Source organism: Somniosus microcephalus, chromosome 3, assembly GCF_052327205.1.
Source record: "Somniosus microcephalus isolate GS21.2 chromosome 3, FLI_Smic_1.0, whole genome shotgun sequence".
Classification (NCBI taxonomy): Eukaryota; Metazoa; Chordata; class Chondrichthyes; order Squaliformes; family Somniosidae; genus Somniosus; species Somniosus microcephalus.
The window spans coordinates 186985517-187006814 of record NC_140989.1 but is presented as its reverse complement, the minus strand read 5'-3'; the positions used below and the strand labels follow the sequence as shown (position 1 = coordinate 187006814).

General features: G+C 47.9%; 1 protein-coding gene across 4 annotated transcripts in view; it reads left to right on the top strand.

Moving 5' to 3' along the window:
- Nucleotides 1-13237, top strand: part of LOC147121630 (filamin-A-interacting protein 1-like) — an 85357-nt gene extending 72120 nt beyond the window's left edge. For all 4 annotated transcript variants that reach the window (XM_085982041.1, XM_085982040.1, XM_085982038.1 and 1 more), the window contains one exon: nt 12175-13237. In XM_085982041.1, coding sequence (XP_085838167.1) covers nt 12175-12183 — 9 coding nt within the window. In that variant the 3' untranslated portion in view covers nt 12184-13237. The remainder of the gene's footprint in view (nt 1-12174) is intronic.
- Nucleotides 13238-21298: the final 8061 nt, after the last annotated feature.

Below are 21298 nucleotides of genomic sequence, written 5' to 3'. Positions count from 1 at the left end.
TTCACAGCATATGGCCTCATTCCTGCCACGGGCACCCATACTCCTTTTTTGTATAGTGCCTATGGTTTGGACCTCAAATAATGGCATTCCTTCCTGGTGTCTGATCAGATTGGGTTTGTTTTCCTTGGAGCAGAGGAGGCTGGGGGGGGACATGATTGAGGTGTACAAAATTATGAGGGGCATAGATAGGATGGATGCTGAGGAGCTTTTTCCCTTAGTAGAGGGGTCAATAACTAGGGGGCATAGATTCAAGGTAAAAGGCGGGAGGTTTAGAGGGGATTTGAGAGAGAACTTTTTCACCCAGAGGGTGGTTGGAGTCTGGAACTCACTGCCTGAAAGGGTTGTGGAGGCAGGAACCCTCACAACATTTAAGAAGCATTTGGATGAGCACTTGAAATGCCACAGCATACAAGGCTACGGACCAAATGCTGGAATATGGGATTAGGTTAGACAGGGCTTGATGGCCGGCGCGGACACGATGGGCCGAAGGGCCTCTATCCGTGCTGTATAACTCTATGACTCTATGACCATCCCTACAGCAATATTTCCATGGGGGCCCTTACATTCCTCGTTGAACCATACCCTGCTGAGTTTCCGTAGTTCACAGTCACTGATAGTAGCAGGAACATTCTGCTTTATCAGACCCCGGATTTGAGTAGTGTTGATCCAAGTGGGTGGTACTTCACGTTTTGCCAGCATTAAGTTTTCTCTCAGCTGGTCCAGCATCCAATTGCCATATGTCATGCACAGTGTTTGTTGTTGGGTTCCGTTTGCTGCCTTTTTGGCTGTGTTAATAAGTTGATTAATAGTCTGTGCATGTCCTTCTAAGACCTTCACCTGTTGTGTTTGGATCCCTATACTTTCCTGTCCTGCCTGTGACTCTTGTCTTTGATTATTATTCAGTTCCTCCAATAACATTTTGACTTGCTGGATTAAGGTTTTAACCTTGGAGTTCAAATTAGTTATATCTAGAGTATTTACAGTGGCCATTCCTGCACCATAGACTGTCCCTGCATCATTCAGTAACCCTCTCTTCCTCCTTTTCCTAGCTGTCTTTGTTTCATTTCCCTGCTTCCCTCCTATCTCTCCCTTGAGCAACATCGAAGTCAAGTCCTGATACAATCTTTTGGTTCCCTCCCGGCACCAGTCGAGCAATTGTACATCGATTATATTCAGTACTATAGGTATTCATTCATATTGTATATTATCATAAACAATTTTGGTCATGTTTCTTAATATTACTCCTCCCTTGGGTCCCGGCTTGTGTTCGGGGCAGTCCCAAACTGGAACTGGGGTCGTAGGGATCGGGGCGGTGGTCTGAACAATGAGTGTGATAGTTGGCTCGGGGGTAGTAAGTGTCTGTAATACCTGAACCACTAGTTTTCCTTGGTGTTTACATGAGCACGTTGGTTTTAAGCTCTTCTGTGGATTACTGATTAGGTTTCTTACAGTTGAATTGCTGCTACATCCCACCATAATCTGTAAGGAAGTGCTTGTCTTGCTTATGTTGCAACACAGTTGTTTATCTATCTTAGTACAATTCATCTCATACTCTGAACCAACAGGATTTGCCCCCGATAGAACCCTATGTGTTGTGTCCGTGTATAATTAGACACAGATTGCAGGAGAAACGGTACAACAGGTGTTTACGCAACGTGGCTCACAGTGGAACAGACTGTACAGATTACTACTCAGTGCTATATACAGGTGTGGTCACTGCCGGTACTACAGTATACATGAGCTGTAAAAAGTAGTTCCCACCCTTAAAGGTATATACATTACAATTCCTCCCCTTTTTAGATTAACAGTACCATAACACTCATTTAACAATTAAATATCAAACTAATTACAATTAACACTTTTAACATGCAACATTAGCTGAAAATAGTCTATTTATATATTCAGTCTTTGGGGAGGCTTCCTGATCCTTTCTGGATAGCGCCTTTCCCGAGTGTCTTGCTCTTGGTGCGGAGGCGATTCTGGCCCCATGTCGTCGGTTGGTTCATCAGCTTCCGATGCTACTGTTTCTGCGGTAGATGCGACCTGTACGTCTGGTTCATCACCAGGTACGTATGGGCGAGGCATGGGGTTGACTTGTTCCTGTGACTCTAGGATCTGGTCAGCATGGCGTCTCACGATGCTCTCCCCAACGTCCACTGTGTACATTAGTGGGCCCTGCCGTGTGCATATCGTTCCTGGCTGCCGTTTTTCTGTTCGGTAGTCGCGGACCAAGACTGGTTGCCCTATATTGAAGCTACTTGTTGGCTTCTCATGGATGTGCTGGAATTGCTTACTCTCAACATCTCTTTGTACGTTTGGTCTGAGCAAATCCAGGCGAGATCTTAACCTTTAGTTAAAGAACATCATGGCTGGGGCCTGGTTGGTGACTGCATGTGTCGCATTCCGGTAGGCGAACAGGAAATTGTCCACCTTGTGCTGCAGCGGAATGTTGTCATTGTACATAGCCTTTATTGCCTTCTTAAAGGTTTGTACGAACCTCTCAGCCAATCCATTTGTGGCTGGATGATACGGGGCGGATGTGTAATGCCTTACCCCATTCTTTTTCAAGAACCTCCGGAACTCTTCGGACACAAACTGTGGTCTGTTGTCGGAGCAAATCTGTTCTGGCAAGCCATTCCTGGCAAAAATGGTCCGTAGGACTGCAATAGTTTTCTCTGTGGTGGTGAAGGACATTTTGATGACCTCAGGCCATTTCGAGTGCGCATCCACGGCTATTAAAAACATTGAGTCCATGAATGGACCAGCAAAATCAATATGCACCCGTTGCCATGGAGATGAGGGCCACTCCCATGGGTGTAGAGGGGCCTGTGGTGGTGCATTTTGGACTTTCTGGCATCCTGAGCAGCTCTTGGTCAGGTCCTCGATTTGTTTATCGATTCCCGGCCACCACACATAAGCCCTGGCTAGGCTTTTCATTTTTACCCCTCCCAGATGACCCTCATGAAGCTCATTGAGCACTCTATCCCTTGGGTGGAATTACCACTCGGGATCCACACATCAAGGTCCCCTGGCACACTGAAAGCTGTTCTCTCCTTGTCGAGAATGCTGGCAACAGTGAGTTGCCATGTGCTGGCCATCCTTTCACCGTCAAATCATATACCCGAGACAGTGTCGGGTCTTTTCGGGTTTCCTTTTCGATATAAGCGTTAGTTACCGGTAGGTATTCAACTATAGTCGAATGGAATATTTCAGCAGGATCCACTGCTGGTGCTTCCTCCGCAGTAGGCAGTGGCAGGCGTGATAGCCCATCAGCATTTCCATGCTGTTTCGTGCCCTTATATTCAATCTCATAGTGGTGCGCCCCAAGAAAAAGTGACCATCTTTGTAGTCGTTGTGTAGTTATCACCGGAATGCCGCCCTTCGGATTAAAAATGGAGACAAGAGGCTGGTGATCAGTCAGCAAGATGAATTTCTGCCCGTGCAGATAGTGATTGAACTTTTTCACTCCCCACACTAGGCTGAGGGCCTCCCTGTCAATCTGGGCGTAGTTACGCTCGGCTGAGGTTAGTGATCGTGACGCAAAGGCTATTGGCCTCTCTGAGCCATCCGAGAATTTGTGCGACAGCACCGCTCCAATGCCGTAGGGTGACGCATCACATGCCAACAGAATTGGTAATGCTGGGTTGTAATGGGCCAATACCTCTTTCGATGTGATTAGTGTTTTGCTCTTCTGGAAAGCTCATCTACATTCGTCACTCCACTTCCATGGCACCCCAGTTTGCAGTAGGGTGTTCAGTGGGTGTAGTATTGTAGACAAATTTGGCAAGAACTTATGGTAGTGGTTTACCAGCCCGAGGAACGACCTCAGTTGTGACGCATTTTCCGGTGCTGGAGCCTTGACTACTGCCTCAATCTTCTCTGGGGACTTATGTAACCCCTCTTTATCGATAACGTGGCCACAATACGAGATCTGTTTTCTAAAAAACTCGCATTTGGGGCGGTTAGCTCGGAGCCCATATTCCTGCAATCTAGTGAGCACCTGCTCCAGGTTGGCAAGGTGATCACTGTCATTTTCGCCCGTGACCAGGATGTCGTCCAAATAACACTGGGTCCCTGGGATCCCTTGCAGGACTTGTTCCATTGCCCTCTGCCAAATAGCCGGAGCTGATGCTACCCCGAATACCAGCTGGTTGTATTGGTAGAGACCTTTATGGGTGTTGATTGTGAGGTATTTTTTTGATGCTTCTTCTACCTCCATTTGCAGATACGCCTGGGCAAGATCAATCTTAGTGAAGCGTTTCCCTCCAGATAGCGAGGCGAAAATATCTTCAATCCGCGGAAGTGGATATTGTACGGTGTGAAGGACTGGGTTCACTGTTACCTTAAAGTCCCCACAGATGCGAACCTTCCTTGGTTCCCCAGGCATGCTGCTCAACGACTTTTTCATCACAGGGACGATGGGTGTAGCCCACTTGCTCCAGTCTACCTTGGACAGTACACCTGAACGTTCCAGACTCTCCAGCTCTGCTTCGACGGCTGGGCAGATCGCATAAGGTACTGGTCTGGCCTTAAAAAATTTAGCAGGAATCCAGGTGTCCCGTGTACGTCTTCAAAATAATTTTTGTGTCTCTCAAGTGTATGTGTGAGAATAGCCGCTCGTAGTCCCGTCGGTTTATGACTGTTAGGGCTGATCCTGTGTCCAATTCCATCTTTACCTGGACTCCTGCTATCTTGAGTGACCCAAATGGTTCGGTGATCCTCCGTTGTGATCACATTATGTAGTTTCAGACAACTCCGTTCCCTGCTTTCGGAGTCGTTATCACTCTTGTTCATCTGAACTATTCTCCATCATCTTATGTACCTTCTTGTACTTTCCTTTGGTAGGTTTCTTATTGCTGGTTTTCTTTCCCGACCTGCAGACTCGTGCTGTGTCCTACTTTTCCACACTGTCTGCACACTTTGTCTTTGAACCAGCAATCATTCTGGTCGTGTGTTGTTCTGCCGCAGCGATAGCACTTCTCTGTTCCATATGACATTTCGTTCGTGCCATATTCTTGCGGTCTCTGTTGTATCTCTGCAGCGCCCCGTGCTGCTGCTTCATATGATACCGCAATGCTGAAAGCCTTTTTCAGCGTAAGGTCCTTTTCAGATAAAAGCCGTTTCTGGGTTCCTTCACTTTGAAGCCCACACACAAACTTGTCCCTTAAGGTATCTGCCAGTCCCGCTCCAAACTGGCAGTGTTTCGATAGTTTGCGCAGTTCTGTTAAATAATCAACGTTGCTTTCATCCTTATGCTGGTTCCGTTTGTGAAACTGGAATCTTTCTGCTATCAGCAGCGGTATGGGATTTAAATGTCCCTGTAGTATCATTACTATGTCTTCAAAACTCTTTTCCATTGGCTTCGTTGGGGTTACTAGATTTTGTAATAGCCCATACGTCTTTGCACCCATTAAATTTAACAATACCGACGCTTTCTTGTCATCTGACACCTCATTTGCCTTGCAGTACACCTATTCGTTCGACATATGTAGTCCAATCTTCGACTTCATTGTCAAATGCGGTGATACTGCCACTCTTCGGCATTTTGGGTGTGGTTTAAAATGGCGTCTCCCAATGGCTTAAAATGGCGTCTCCCACGCTTGCTTTCTTCCCCTGCTGCTGCCAACGCCGCTCCCGGCGGTTCTCGTGGTAATGGCGGCGCCCTGTAGGTTTCGCGCGCTTCTCCTGCGCTGCTGCCAACGCCGCTCTCGGCGCTCCTCGTGGCAATGGTGGCGCCTCGCGGGTTTCTGCGCGTCTCTCTCTCCTTCTCTTCGATGCTGCTCGGCCCCTGAACACCGGCTGCGCCCTGTGCGCTCTGCCCTCTCTCTCTCTCTCCCCCCCCGTCGACGCTGCTCGGCCCTTTGCTGTGCCGCTCGGTCGGGCTCTAGCCCGCCGCTGTCCAGGAAGGGTCTGCGCACTACCTGTTGCCAGCCCGTTTCGCTGGACCACCTCGACTGGAAAGCCAAGCCTGGCTCTCGACAGCCTCCACCGCAATTCTCGAGTCTCTGCTGGATGACTGGGCGTTTGCCCGTGGTCGACGCCCGAGTCTCTGGCCTTGACCTCCAATCCACTGATCTCCAGGAACGAATCCCCGGGAGGTGATGTAGAGTTGCAGGTAGGTTTGAACTTGCCTCGTCGTCAATGTTGTGTCTGTGTATAATAAGACACAGGCTGCAGGAGAAACGGTACAACAGGTGTTTACTCAACGTGGCTCACAGTTGAACTGACTGTACAGATTACTACTCAGTGCTATATACAGGTGTGGTCACTGCCGGTACTACTGTATACATGAGCTGTAAAAAGTAGTTCCCCCCCCCCCCCCCCCCCTTAAAGGTATATACATTACACTATGGGTACCCCCTGTGTTCTGCATAGTCATCCATACAATTAGAGAATTTGTGCACAGCCCAAAACAGAGTAAATTTTTCTCTCAGGGTGAGAACGCTAACTCAACAGGGGTCAGAACTCTAGAACCAACAGGCTGGAGCTTCCCAGAGTGTTCCTGTAATAATACTGCTGATAGGCCGGCCTCACAAGCAGCGGAATACTTAAATTTGAAACTTCCCAATTGAATCTCCAATGGCTTAATTTCTTGATTAGTTAAGTCATTGTGCGAGAGAGGGTGCTGGTTTCCTAGACACGTTCTGGATCCGCCTGTGTCCCATAAAAATGTGGTATCGTGACCTCCTACGACACCTGAGACTATAGGCTGTCCATGATTGTCATATCCTGCCTTGCACACGACCTCCGTGGTCGGACCCCGTCATTATTGGCCCCTGGGCTCGAGTGCTGGTTGCTCATGGAAGGGTGCCATTCACCCGGAGCATCCCACAGCGCCGGACCGGTTACTTCTTTTTGGTGCCTGACACTCCCTTTGCCAATGTCCCATCTTTCCGCAGTTATAACAGGGTCCCCTTAGTGGTCCATATCCCCTATCTCCCTGGTTTGCTACAGGATACCTTGGAGATCCCTCAGTCCTCCATGCTGACGGGTCATTTCTATCTGGGCCTGAGCGGAAAGCATGGATTTTATCTTTTGGTTGGGGAGGGGATTGTTTTTGATCATCCTGCCAAGTCCTGGTCATACGCCTTAAGATCCAGGCCTCATTATGAGTGTCGTCGGTAGGGTCGAAGAGCTTACATGCCCTTTTACCGGAATTGGAGGCATGGGAAATGAGGGACTTAAACCAGGTGGCACGAGGACCATCATCCAGATTGTCGCGGTTTAATGTTCCCATCAGGTTACAGAAAACCACCCACAAGCGTTCCGCATAAGCGCCGGGGTGTTCTTCATCACCCTGTTTAAAGTTAGCTAGTTCCATAATGGGATCCTTGCTGTTAACTCAACTCCTGCCGCCTCCTTAATGGTGATCCACGTTTCAACTATGGTGCCCTGCCCTGTTCTCTGGGTTTGGGGCATGGCCCCAAATATAACGGGTCCTAAACACAAAGTCACTAGTTTCCTCAGCTCTCCCTCATCTAGTCCCTGAGTCTCAGAGGCCTGGAGAACCGCGGCCTTCCATAATTCAAAATTAATCTCGCCATCGAACTTGGGTACGTTTTTGGCAATATCAATCAATTGGGAGAGCGTAAAAGGGGTGGCATAATTGATGGGTCCGTTGGGCACATCGCTTGACTGTCGGTCCTTTCCTGTGTCCGAACAGTGACCATAGGGTTCATGGGTAGTGGGGGTGGTGACTCCTCTGGGGCAGTAGGACCTTTATTATTTCTATAGGGTGGCGGGGAATCATACCATGATGGGTCAGGGGGGCCGTAGTCCCTTTCTCCTGAACGGTCCTTCTCATAGTTCTGGGCCACCTCGGCCAGACTTGAGTAGTCGATACCCTCTCCACCTCCGTCAGAGAAAGCGCCTCTGTGTGAGGATAATTGTCGCTTTAATACTTTTATTTCTTGACGACAGTGGGTATGATCCATTTTATCGTATTTTTCCCACTGGTGTGACTGCTGTATGACCTTGAGGGCTGATTTTAAATCCTGACACTTTCCTTTAGGGCACAGCCTAGTTGTTCCTGCATTCGGTGTAATTTTTGATTACTTGCTTCGACTGCAGTCATACTAGAGGCCATATGGAGAGTGTGCAATCTTTTATCACTACGTAATTCTCATTTTCCTTTTGCAAATTTTTAACCTGATTCCGGAGCTGGTCTAAATCAGACTGCAATTGGTTTTGGGTCTGACCCTGACTCTGTGTTAATGCTCGCTCACTCATTAGTTCGGAGTAACAGGCTGCCATCAGAAAATATTTAAATTTTTTTCGTTTCATTTTTCCCTTTTTTACTATTGTGCTCAAAGAAGGTCTGACCTTTTTGAAACTTGGACCGGCAATCGTCACCACCCAGTCCTTATATTTTCCTACCATTAACTGGTTAAACTGATCTTCCCAATCCTGGGAGGTCTCCCCTTTAGACGCGTCATGTTCCACCATAGTTACTGCTTTAAAACCTTATCCGACTCTAACAGATATACCTTATCTGACTCTAACAGATATTGTCTGTCGCTTGTTCAGCCCCTTACTGTGGTATATTTTGTCCAAAACAAAGTTCTAAAGTCTCACCTGGGTTCGCCAATTGTTGCTCAGATTTCGCTAGATGTTCGAAAGATCGAACAAATAGGTTTGCAATTTTCCTTTTACGGTTCAAATAAGTTTTGGTCTGAACAAACACACAGGCAACAGATTTTGTGTACAAAGATTTATCTTTAATAAATGCTTAACAAACACCGTTCATTATTTAAAGTACAATTCCAAAATATAAGGCTCACAACTTATATTAATATTACCCTGATATTGGTCCGAGGTGATCAATCTCTGTCCAAACCTCTTATGTAGGGTTTCTGTCCCCAGGTCCCTGCTGTCGAGTATTGCTCCTAGGTCCTCGCTTCCTATCTGGGGTTTTTACTCCTGGCTTATACTATCCTATAATCTGTCCCATCTCTTTGGTTACACATTTGTTACTGCCCCTGCATCCTGATGATTAGTTTACCCTATTCCACATCCTGTCTCATCTCCTTGATTAGTTTACATCTTACTTCATTTAACTGGCATCTGTAGTGACCTCACTCGTTTCTGACGAGGTTACCTATGAGTCCTCTGTTTAGAGCATTCCTGAACCTCTGCATTATTTATCCATTATCCCTTACACATGGTGATTCCTTCACTTTATTTCAGTTTTCTTACATAGCTTCCATTTCCACACAAATTATTATTTAAATGGAGAGAGACTACATAATGCTGTGATAGAGGGATCTGGGGGTCCTCGTACATGAAACACAAAGTTAGCATGCAGGTACAGCAAGTAATTAGGAAGGCAAATGGAATGTTGGCCTTTATTGCAAGGGGGTGGAGTATAAAAGTAGGGAAGTCTTGCTACAACTGTACAGGGTGCTGGTGAGACCACACCTGGAGTATTGCGTGCAGTTTTGGTCTCCTTATTTAGGGAGCAATATACTTCCATTGGAGGCAGTTCAGAGAAGGTTCACGAGGTTAATTCCTGAAATGAAGGGATTGTCTTATGAGGAAAGGTTGAGCAGGTTGGGCCTATACTCATTGGAGTTCAGAAGAATGAGAGGGGATCTTATTGAAACATATAAGATTCTGAAGGGGGCTCGACAGGGTAGATGCAGGGAGGATGTTTCCCCTCGTGGGGGAATCTAGAACTAGGGGGGTGTAGGAACTGGGGTTCCTAGCTGAAGAATTGAGATCGACTCAGAAAATCAAAAACAATAACATTTAATGAACAAACGAAGCTGTACAGGAAACTGTAGAATACAATGCAAATAGAGCTCAACTGCTAGCAGGTTCCGAGCTCAACTGCTAGAAGGTTCTGAGCTCTGATGTCATCACGTTCTTCCCGCCGTTGAGAGATCACGTGACGGACGGCATGACGTCATCACGCGGAGTACAGGAAAGAAGCCCTAGTACAGTTAACAGATACATTAAAGGTGCAGCCCCCAGCTGTACTACATTGCTGTAAAAGGAATTATATACAATTGTCCGTAATCCTCTGGTGGTTCCGCCACAGGGGCACAGTTTCAGAATAAGGGGTCACCCATTTAAAACTGAGATGAGGAGGAATTTCTTCAGAGGTTCGTGAATCTTTGGAATTCTCTACCCCAGAGAGCTGTGAAGGCTGGGTCATTGAATAGATTCAAGGCGGAGATAGACAGATATTTGAGCTACAGGAGAGTCGAGGGTTATGGGGAGCAGGCGGGAAAGTGGAGTTGAGGCCAAGATCAGATCAGCCATGATCTTATTGAATGGCGGAGCAGGCTCGAGGGGGCCGAATGGCCTACTCCTCCTATTTCTTATGTTCTTAAATTAGCCGTTAGTTTAATGCTCAATTTTTTTTGTTTGTTAATTAAACAAAATAGACTGTATCCTTTAAAAATTACATGCGTGACATCCGTTTAAACTTCAGTACTAAAATTTATGCAGCACAAAAGTAAAAACGATGTCACCAGATCGTTAAAGCAGCGCTGTATCAAAGACAACGTTGTGATTGAACTCCATCGCCCCACAATTTCATATAGTTTCAGAAACCAACAGCAAAGACTACTAAAGTCCAAAGTCATAGCTGCATGATTGAACCCGGAACTGGTCTGCAACTACAAGTACCCATTGCGCTCATTTCTGCAGATAGGTGCAGGGAATTTCTGTCAGCGTGAATTTCCCACACAACTGCTGTGCAACTTTGCCATCTAATCACTTTTTTGTTATTTGGCAAAAGAACCGGAGGGGAGATGAGGAGAAATAGTTTTACGCAGCAAGTTGTTAGGATCTGGAAAGTGCTGCCTGAAAGAGCGATGGAAGCAGAAAGTAACTTTCAAAAGGGAATTGGATACATACTTGAAAAGGAAAAATTGCAGGGCTGTGGAGAAAGAATGGGTGAATGAGACTAATTGGATAGCTCTGGCACAGGCACGCTGGGCCGAATGGCCACCTTCTGTGATAAGATTTTATTATTTTCTTTATCTGGAAACCTGGTGCTATAAACAGATACATACTGATGTTGGGAAGTAATGTACTGTCGTCAGATGTATTCAGTTGTGTTTTATTCGAGAAGGTTGCATTGTGTCAAGAAAATCACCTAGTAATTGCACAGTTGTATCATAGTAAAAAAATTCTGACCATGTATGTGAGTTATTCATTTTTTGTCCCCCTTCTCTCCTAAAATACTGACATTTGCTTGCGGCGTGTCACCAACCTTCTTGAGCCTCACCAAAATGGCCATTCTTCGTCATTGAGCTTAGATTGAGTGTCGCCAAACTATTGGGCTGTGGATGGCATCACAGCTCTGAGCCTGAAGATGTTCTCACCCGATATCCTTGTGCATATTTTTAAGCAGGGATCCATGCATAGCAATCAAGAGCAGGAATCCTGACTAATTTTCTCCCCGCCACCCCCATCCTCCCTCCAGACTAAGAACAAAACCTGGGACCTTCTGATCTGCAACATCAGATGGTTCCTTTACTCAGTGGACCATTGGGGAGCTAATATTATAGATCTGCAAATTCATTTTTTATCCAACGGTTTGCAACGTCGTAGATTTATTCTCTTTGTTTCTATGTAATGCTGCTGTTTGCAATTATCAACCAGAAGTGTGTTCTTGCTAGTGTGAGACAGTGATGCATGCATAAATCTGGGCTGATTCGTGTAGTCGAAAACTTTCTTTGCATTGTTTCTGAAATGGAGACTGGTAGTTGAGGTCTTAGTTCTGTGGGAATCTACCTCTCATTTTCAACATTTTACATGATTCCAAGGGGAATTTTATTCAGTCCATGGTTCAAAATCACTGATGTTTCAGTGATCATGCCACAGATCTTTTTTTTAAATGGAAATTTAAGTAAGCAAAAGTAAATGCCACATTAGAATGTTTAAAAAAAAAACACTGTACAGCTTTATAAAAACAAGATGTTGAAAATGCCAGTAGATTTATCAGCATCTGAAAAGGGTAGATTAACAATTTAGATGTGACTCCTCATCAGTGAACCAGTTAATGGGCCTGATGTGCATTTTCGATTTTTATATCTAATTTCCAGCATTCACCTTTTTTTCTTCCTATAACTTACAGCCCTACAAAAAGGGGACACTGCGTCTTTCTGAAGTTGCCGCTCTCTTTGATGCTATAATCACGCTTATTCCTCTGTCTTTTTGTAGAGACCATAGTCATTCATCAGGTGCGGATGACATCAGCATGATGGCCCTCTAACCGGTGGGAGCGTCCTGTTGCTGCCTGTGATTTTTATTGCACTGCGTTACTGCTGGCTGAATGAAGCACTGTCCTCGGCTGCAGCCTCCAAGGCCCCGACTCTCGTCTCGTATGCTACTGACCACTATATGAGAGACTGCAATCATAACCTGTATATTTTTTTGAAGAAATTCAGGATCTTAATGCGGTTTTAGTTGATGTGTATAGAACTAATCCCGTGATGGTAAGAAAAGCGGAACTGAAACGCTGTGTCACGTTGTGCCTCGATAGAGTCGTTCCATTAAAAGGGGCAGTGTGTTTATATAATTAAAAAAAAAGTCCTCTTAATCTGTACATGGCAAATGGTGCCGTGGGTTGATGTCATCACGATACATTGACCAACTATTCTCCCTCTACCGTGGACAGCGGGATACCTCTTTAAAACACACATATGCAGGAATAAATGGAAGATCTGCTAATCTGACCTACCCTCGTTCAGCAGCCACGAAAATTATTTTTCTATATAAATCGATTTACAACTTACCTTTTTATGTTGGTTTGGCATAAAATATGTAGCTGTAGCATTTTGGTGCTACAATGACACTTCAGCTTCTATTTTTTTTCTAAAAAAGAAAGTATACTGAAATTTCTTCCTGCCCCATAAATTCTGGAACTTTACTTGAATTTGAAATTTTAAAACAACGTTTGTTGATTTTAAGGACTTTTTTCTTCTTTAAAAAAAAATGCACTCCCTAGTTGCAGTGACTGTTCTGGACTTGAAGCTGGTCAGCGCTGTGCTGCCTGGTTTTGTTCCTCGAAAGGTCATCTACAGCTGTTTTGAGATGTCATTTTAAAGTGGACTATCCTAATGGCTCAAAAGTGTCCTTCGTCCTCCACACCATGGTGCTGCCTTATCCTGAGAGATGGTTTTTAAATATGTTCACTCTGGTTTTAAAAATCTACAGTACACTGTGTCTGACTGCAAGTGCAATTCCAAGTTTTAAATAATTAAAGCCTGTATATTTAATTGAACACTTTAGTCTTTTATTTCATGATTGCAGCAGGTGTCATGATTCCTTTGGTCTGAGCAATCGTGGTTAAAATAGGCTTCACTTTTAGTAAAATTCTCCTTTCTCTTTTTTGTGTTTCCACCCATCACTGCCAAGAAAATTGATTGCATAAAAGTCAATGTCTTTCCAAAAAGCAAGCAGAAGTTCAGACCTGAATATGACAATCTAATGGAAGGCTAACCATTTGTAGGATTTTGGGGGGGGGGGGCAAAGCTATCCCGGAAATGGATCATTTTGTAGGGATGCAAAGTCCACTGTTTTATTTTCTTGCACTGTGCTGTTGCAGATCCATTTAAATGAATGTACAGTGAAGTTAATGAGTCATTAAACTGAGGTCCATCTGCCTTTTCGGGTGGGTTTTAACGATTCTGTCACTTTATTTTTGAAGAAGAGCAGGGAGTTCTGGTGTGCTCACCATCCATCAGTGACATCGAAATAACCAGGTGAACTGATCATTGACTTGCACTTGCCTACATAAGAACCACTGCATTGTGTATTGTATGAAGTGCTTTGAAAACATTTCAATATGATCGGGCAGTACATAAATGCAAGCATTATAACAAAGCCTTGAGGTCGATGTTTTTTTTTGATGGTCTACAGTAGAGTCGTCGTGCATTGTACCAAGGACTGATGGGGTGCAGGTCTTCACCCACGATCTTTTCTCTCGTGCTACCTGTACAGAGGATGTTCCTGCTGATAGCTGTGTGACTGGAGGGAGTTGCCTGCTGATAGCTGTGTGACTGGAGGGAGTTGCTTGCTGATAGCTGTGTGACTGGAGGGAGTTGCCTGCTGATAGCTGTGTGACTGGAGGGAGTTGCTTGCTGATAGCTGTGTGACTGGAGGGAGTTGCTTGCTGATAGCTGTGTGACTGGAGGGAGTTGCCTGCTGATAACTGTGACTGGAGGGAGTTGCCTGCTGATAGCTGTGTGACTGGAGGGAGTTGCCTGCTGATAGCTGTGTGACTGGAGGGAGTTGCCTGCTGATAGCTGTGTGACTGGAGGGAGTTGCTTGCTGATAGCTGTGTGACTGGAGGGAGTTGCCTGCTGATAGCTGTGTGACTGGAGGGAGTTGCCTGCTGATAACTGTGACTGGAGGGAGTTGCCTGCTGATAACTGTGTGACTGGAGGGAGTTGCCTGCTGATAGCTGTGTGACTGGAGGGAGTTGCCTGCTGATAGCTGTGTGACTGGAGGGAGTTGCCTCCTGATAGCTGTGTGACTGGAGGGAGTTGCTTGCTGATAGCTGTGTGACTGGAGGGAGTTGCCTGCTGATAGCTGTGTGACTGGAGGGAGTTGCCTGCTGATAACTGTGTGACTGGAGGGAGTTGCCTGCTGATAGCTGTGTGACTGGAGGGAGTTGCTTGCTGATAGCTGTGTGACTGGAGGGAGTTGCTTGCTGATAGCTGTGTGACTGGAGGGAGTTGCCTCCTGATAGCTGTGTGACTGGAGGGAGTTGCCTGCCGATAGCTGTGTGACTGGAGGGAGTTGCCTCCTGATAGCTGTGTGACTGGAGGGAGTTGCTTGCTGATAGCTGTGTGACTGGAGGGAGTTGCCTGCTGATAGCTGTGTGACTGGAGGGAGTTGCCTGCTGATAGCTGTGTGACTGGAGGGAGTTGCCTGCTGATAGCTGTGTGACTGGAGGGAGTTGCCTGCTGATAGCTGTGTGACTGGAGGGAGTTGCCTGCCGATAGCTGTGTGACTGGAGGGAGTTGCTTGCTGATAGCTGTGTGACTGGAGGGAGTTGCTTGCTGATAGCTGTGTGACTGGAGGGAGTTGCCTGCTGATAGCTGTGTGACTGGAGGGAGTTGCCTGCTGATAGCTGTGTGACTGGAGGGAGTTGCCTGCCGATAGCTGTGTGACTGGAGGGAGTTGCTTGCTGATAGCTGTGTGACTGGAGGGAGTTGCCTGCTGATAGCTGTGTGACTGAAGGGAGTTGCTTGCTGATAGCTGTGTGACTGGAGGGAGTTGCCTGCTGATAACTGTGACTGGAGGGAGTTGCCTGCCGATAGCTGTGTGACTGGAGGGAGTTGCCTCCTGATAGCTGTGTGACTGGAGGGAGTTGCCTGCTGATAGCTGTGTGACTGAAGGGAGTTGCCTGCCGATAGATGTGTGACTGGAGGGAGTTGCCTGCCGATAGCTGTGTGACTGGAGGGAGTTGCCTTCTGATAGCTGTGTGACTGGAGGGAGTTGCTTGCTGATAGCTGTGTGACTGGAGGGAGTTGCCTGCTGATAGCTGTGTGACTGGAGGGAGTTGCCTGCTGATAGCTGTGTGACTGGAGGGAGTTGCTTGCTGATAGCTGTGTGACTGGAGGGAGTTGCCTGCTGATAGCTGTGTGACTGAAGGGAGTTGCCTGCCGATAGATGTGTGACTGGAGGGAGTTGCCTGCCGATAGCTGTGTGACTGGAGGGAGTTGCCTTCTGATAGCTGTGTGACTGGAGGGAGTTGCCTCCTGATTTCTGTGTGACTGGAGGGAGTTGCCTGCTGATAGCTGTGTGACTGGAGGGAGTTGCTTGCTGATAGCTGTGTGACTGGAGGGAGTTGCCTCCTGATAGCTGTGTGACTGGAGGGAGTTGCCTGCTGATAGCTGTGTGACTGGAGGGAGTTGCTTGCTGATAGCTGTGTGACTGGAGGGAGTTGCCTCCTGATAGCTGTGTGACTGGAGGGAGTTGCCTGCTGATAGCTGTGTGACTGGAGGGAGTTGCCCGCTGATAGCTGTGTGACTGGAGGGAGTTGCCCGCTGATAGCTGTGTGACTGGAGGGAGTTGTCTGCTGATAGCTGTGTGACTGGAGGGAGTTGCCCGCTGATAGCTGTGTGACTGGAGGGAGTTGCCTGCTGATAGCTGTGTGACTGGAGGGAGTTGCCTGAGCAGAGGCCAGAAAGTTACCTACACAAAAGGAAAAAAATTCTGAGGGGGGAGTCACTTCAAGCTTTGGTTGAACAGCTTCCAGCAACTGCTTTCAGAATACTATTGGCAGAGGACCTGGGAGTGGCTGTCTGCCACCTCAGCTAAAGATGGTGCATGGAAACAGGAGACTCAAAACAGACCCCAAAAAAACTGCCTTTCAATATAACTGTATTTTTCTTTTAATTCTTGAATATCTTGTGCCTGCGTAACTGTATTGCCTCCTTAGAGTGGACTCTTATTTAAAAATGAGAAGTAATCCATTTGCCCTTTTTTTTTTTTGCTTGAATGATGCAGCACTGCCAGTGGAATTTGTTCTGCAATATAAACAACAGACTCACTGGCACAACCACCGCTGAGGAAAAGTCCTGACCAGTAATTAGCATGAGCTGGCTTGTTCATTCCTAATTCAGCAACCTGCCCGGGCAGCTTTTAAAGTCCCACTCGCTGGCTGATTGAGAGATCCATAAGATTCAGTAAGCTTCCCAGTCTTCCCACACAGCAGCTCCAATGATGTGGGAAGTAAATGGAAGATGAAAAAAAGAAGTGGTGAGGGAGGAGAGAAATGAAAGTAGAGAAAGACGAAAGTGGGGTGAGCGAGAGAAACTGAAGTGGAGGCGAACAATTTTTTTTTGACAAACATGCCAGTACTAGTATCCTTAGCTTGAGTGGCTGAGAGTTCTTAGTGGGACCCAGCCTGAAATAAGTTGAGAAACCCACTGAATCAGATGATTGTTAAAATTTATTGTTAACGATGACAATTGACTTGCGCGAGCCTTGAACAAAGGCATGTCGGCAGGGCATGTATGTAGATGGTCCCTCTGTGTCCATACCAACATTTTGTCTTAAGTGTGCCTATGCACGCACCCACTCACATTATATAGGGCTGAATTTTCCGTGGTGGTACTGGGTGCAATTGGTGGCTGGTCGGGTGGGAAAGTTTTTTTCGACCGGGTCAGGAACCTGCTGTCATCGCTCTCCCAGTCGCCTTTCCCACAGGCGCGTCTGTCAGCGTGGAGCTGACCCGACCTGCAGCGGCGGGGAACCCAGTTGAAATTGTTATGAGGAACTTTACAGGCACTTAATAACCTTTTTCCCCTACTTTTTAAATTTCCCTGCATGGCCACAGGATTCACACATTTGTCAACCTGAGGCGTGAGTTCTATGGCCATTGCTCCAGCTGATGACTTGACAGCATGGAAAACAAAACAAAGTAAAAATATGTTGATTACATCAACTGACAGATTGATGGAGATTCTGTTCTACTTGAAAAGTTACTGGTAAATGTTAATTCAGAAATTCCTGAAGGGTAAGTAAGTGCTACCCTGGTTAGTGAAGGAAATACGTTTTTCACTGGCCATTCTCGGCTGTTGCCTTCCAACTCAACAGTAATTGCAATGAATTGATCTGCACTATAATAAATGACATCATTTAAATAAATTTTTGTGCTGTTTCTGGTCAGGTTTTTCTCACAGTACACTGTGATTGTCCAGTTACACATTAAATCAAGTCATCAACCATAACAATTTCTTTCTAATCACTCATTCCACTGGTTCAATTTGCTTTCAGTCCCTGAATATGATTAATTTAATTTTTCAGTCTGAAACTTTAGGATGAATTTCTGCAGAAGTTCTCTCACTTGTCCATTTCTAACTTCAATGGAAGAGCTGCAGAACTCCCAGAAACACATTGTAAGCACCACTTGCACTGTTTTTCAGGGATTCCGCAGCTCTTCCGCTGAACTCGCATAAGATTGTAAATCCACCCCTTTACAGTTACATTTAAAATCTGCTTAATTTTGTCTTGCCTATACACACACATCTTTTATTTGTACCAGTTACTCATACAAAAGTCTACAGATTTGTGACTAAAGCACTAATAACTTCCCAATTAATGTACTTTTTTAATTATGTTCTTGATTGTACTTGTAGATGGAGTCATGGGCCTAGAAATTCAGTATAGCCACGTTTGGGGTGCTACAGCATGGCGTTCGCTAACTTTTGCGCCCGGCGCAACTTAGCGCCACCTTCGCCGATATTCAGTTGCATCGCCCCAAGAGGTTGCTGCTGCGCTAAAGCAGGCGATGCACGACTATCATTAGGCGCTAAGCCGGCGATCCGGGGCGTAAACACCGAAGGCGGGCGCAGCGCAGGTGTGGCGAGTTGCTCATTGAGGGCAGACAGTCAGGCGCCGGTCAGCACTTAAAGGGGGAGGGTGGAATTGCTTGGCTGCCACGCCCTGCACACTGCAGCCCTAAGGCAAGGCCTGAAAACTGCTTCTGGAACAGCTCCACGCCCAGGAGAATGGAGAAGGCCAGGGAGAGAGCGCAGCGCTGCGGCGAGGGTGACCTGAGGCTGCTGGTTGGTGCAGTGGACCACAGGCGCCATATCCTCTTCCCTGAGGGTGGCAGGAGGCCGCTGCCCGCCGAATATCGGAAAGCATGGAGGGATGTGGCAAACCGGGTCACGTCCAACAGCGTGGTTGGCAGGACACCAACCCAGTGCCGGAAAAAATTCAACGACCTCACTCGGGTTGTCAGGGTGAGTACCCTTTCCAGTATCCTCCTCATCCCTGCATATGCACCTCACTTTATGGCCAAACAGGTCTGAAAGCCCTAATGGCCAGCCCTCATCCAGCAGCTATGGGACTGTCATGAAAAGCACTTGCGCAATCAGGACTTTAGACACTGTCAGGGCTATTCGACCATGGGAGGCAGTGCGGGCAAGATCAGGGCTTGACACTCGGGGCTAATCGAACATGGGAGGCAGTGCGGGCAAGATTAGGGCTTGACACTGTCAGGGCTAATCGAACATGGGAGGCAGTGCGGGCAAGATCAGGGCTTGACACTGTCAGGGCTAATCGAACATGGGAGGCAGTGCGGGCAAGATCAGGGCTTGACACTGTACTTAGAGGCGGTCCTTTCTCTTGCAGGCCAAGCTGGCACATAACAGAAGACAGCAGCGACAGACTGGGGGAGGCCGTCCTGACCTGAAACAGCTGAGCGACCTCGAGCAGCGAGTGGAGCGGATCATGGCAGGCCGGCTGAGTGGCCCCGTCGCCACTGGAGATGCTGACCCTGTTCTGGGCACCAATGGTAAGGTCATCACCTTTTTGACCTCTCCCTTTCCACTTGCGCCTCACACCAGCATCCTTTGCCACTATCGAACCAATGCAGTGCACAGCAGCACTCATGCCTCCCTCGCTGCCGCCCTGTCCTCACGCTAAAGCAACTCTTGTGCCTCCCTGCTTTCAGATGGTGACTCGCCAGGTGAGGAGGCGGCCCCTCAAGCTGGCACTGTGTCCGAGTCAGACCTAGAGGAGGAGGAAGAGGAAGCCAGCCCATCAGGGACACCCTCAGCCGAGGCAGCCCATGGCCATGATGGTGACACGTCTTCCCTGGAGGGGAGCAGGGAAGGGTCGGAGGATAGTGAAGCTCCGGGGACCAGCGGGCTGCAGCAACGCGGGAGGGGTGAGGAAGCTCGGCGGCCTTCTCCCCGGAGGGTGAGTGCGGCCTCCAGCCCTGCTACGGTGAGCGCAGAGGAGGTGCGGCTCCTAGCGGAAATGGGCACCCAGGCTGAGCGCAGGCACACTGAGCTCATGGCTGCAGTGGCAAGGATGCCTGACTCCATAGAGTCACTGGCAAGGAGTGTGCAGGAATTTGGGGCAGCACAGGCCAGGAGTCTGCAACAATTCAGTGCAGCACAGGCCAGGAGTCTGCAACAATTCAGTGCAGCACAGGCCAGGAGTCTGCAGGACATCGCGGCACCACAGGCTAGGAGTCAGCAGGACTTCGTTGCTTCACAGGCGGCTTCTAGCCAAGTGCTCAGTCGTGCCGTGCATTCACTGGCTGCTGTCATGCAGACACAGACCAGGGCCACACGGGCACTAACTGCTGCCACACTCGCTGGATCGGCCCGGCATCGCCGGGGCACTCGCTTTGCCGCAGCAGCCCAGCAGTCTGTGCCTCAGCAGATTGCTGCGCATGTTGCAGTGCTGGCCCGTGCGCGTGCCAATGTATCAGCCAACCAGGGAGTGCCTGTGATCTGTCAGGTTGGCAGCATTCCTGCAGCCAACACTGTCACTCCTCCATTGCAGCTGCCACCAGCTGTTGGACAGACTGCTGCCGCCCAAGCAGAGTTGGAGCAGTCAGCAGCCGGCCCCTCCAGGCCCAGAGCTGGTCCAGGCCGACCCCCAAGGGCATCTGCCGTCTCACCATCTGACCCTCAGCAGCCTTCCCCCAGCCTTGCTGCAGCCACTGGGGTCCCATTGAGGAGGAGCTGCAGGGCGGGTAGGGGCCAGTCACGGAAGCGAAACGGATCACCCTCGCAGGGGAAAAAGTAGAAGGTGTGGCCAAATGTTTTGTTTTACTTATAAAAGCTGAGACTGGTGTATTTGTTTCATATATAAAAGCTGAGACTGGTGTATTTGTTTCATATTTAAAGGCCGAGACTGGTCTATTTGTTTTACTTGTAAAGGCCGAGACTGGTGTATTTATGTCTTTGGGGGGGGTTTCTCTCCATTAGTTTGTCATGTGGGAAGGGCACAGAGGTATCATAGTAAAAAAAAATTCTTAAATCGCACTGTCCATGCTTTCTTTTGGAAGTCCTGGTTGCCCTGCTCGGCTGAGGGCTTGTGGAGCGGCTACATTCATCTTCTGCCATTGGCACAAGCCATTCCCTGAGAGGGGGCCTAGAACCGACTTGCAATAAGCTGCCGACGGGCGGCCCTTGCACTTTCTGCCTCCCTCCTGTGCTGGTCCTCCTCCTCCTCCTCCTCCTCTGGTGGTCCTCCAATGTCTGCTGGCAGTGGCTGAGTCCTGCGGATAGCCAGGTTGTGCAGCATGCAGCACACGACAATGAAATGGGAGACTTGCTCAGGCGAGTACTGTAGGGCTCCTCCGGAACGATCCAGACAGCGGAACCGTTGCTTCAGCACGCCGATTGTTTGCTCAATGATGTTCCTGGTTGCTTGATGGCTGTCATTGTATCCCTCTTCAGCAGGGGTGCTGGGCGCACGGAGCGGGGTCATCAGCCAGGTGCACAAAGGATAGCCTTTGTCCCCGAGAAGCCATCCTCGTGGGTGAGGCTGGGCCTCGAACATGCCTGCCACAGAAGTCTGGCGC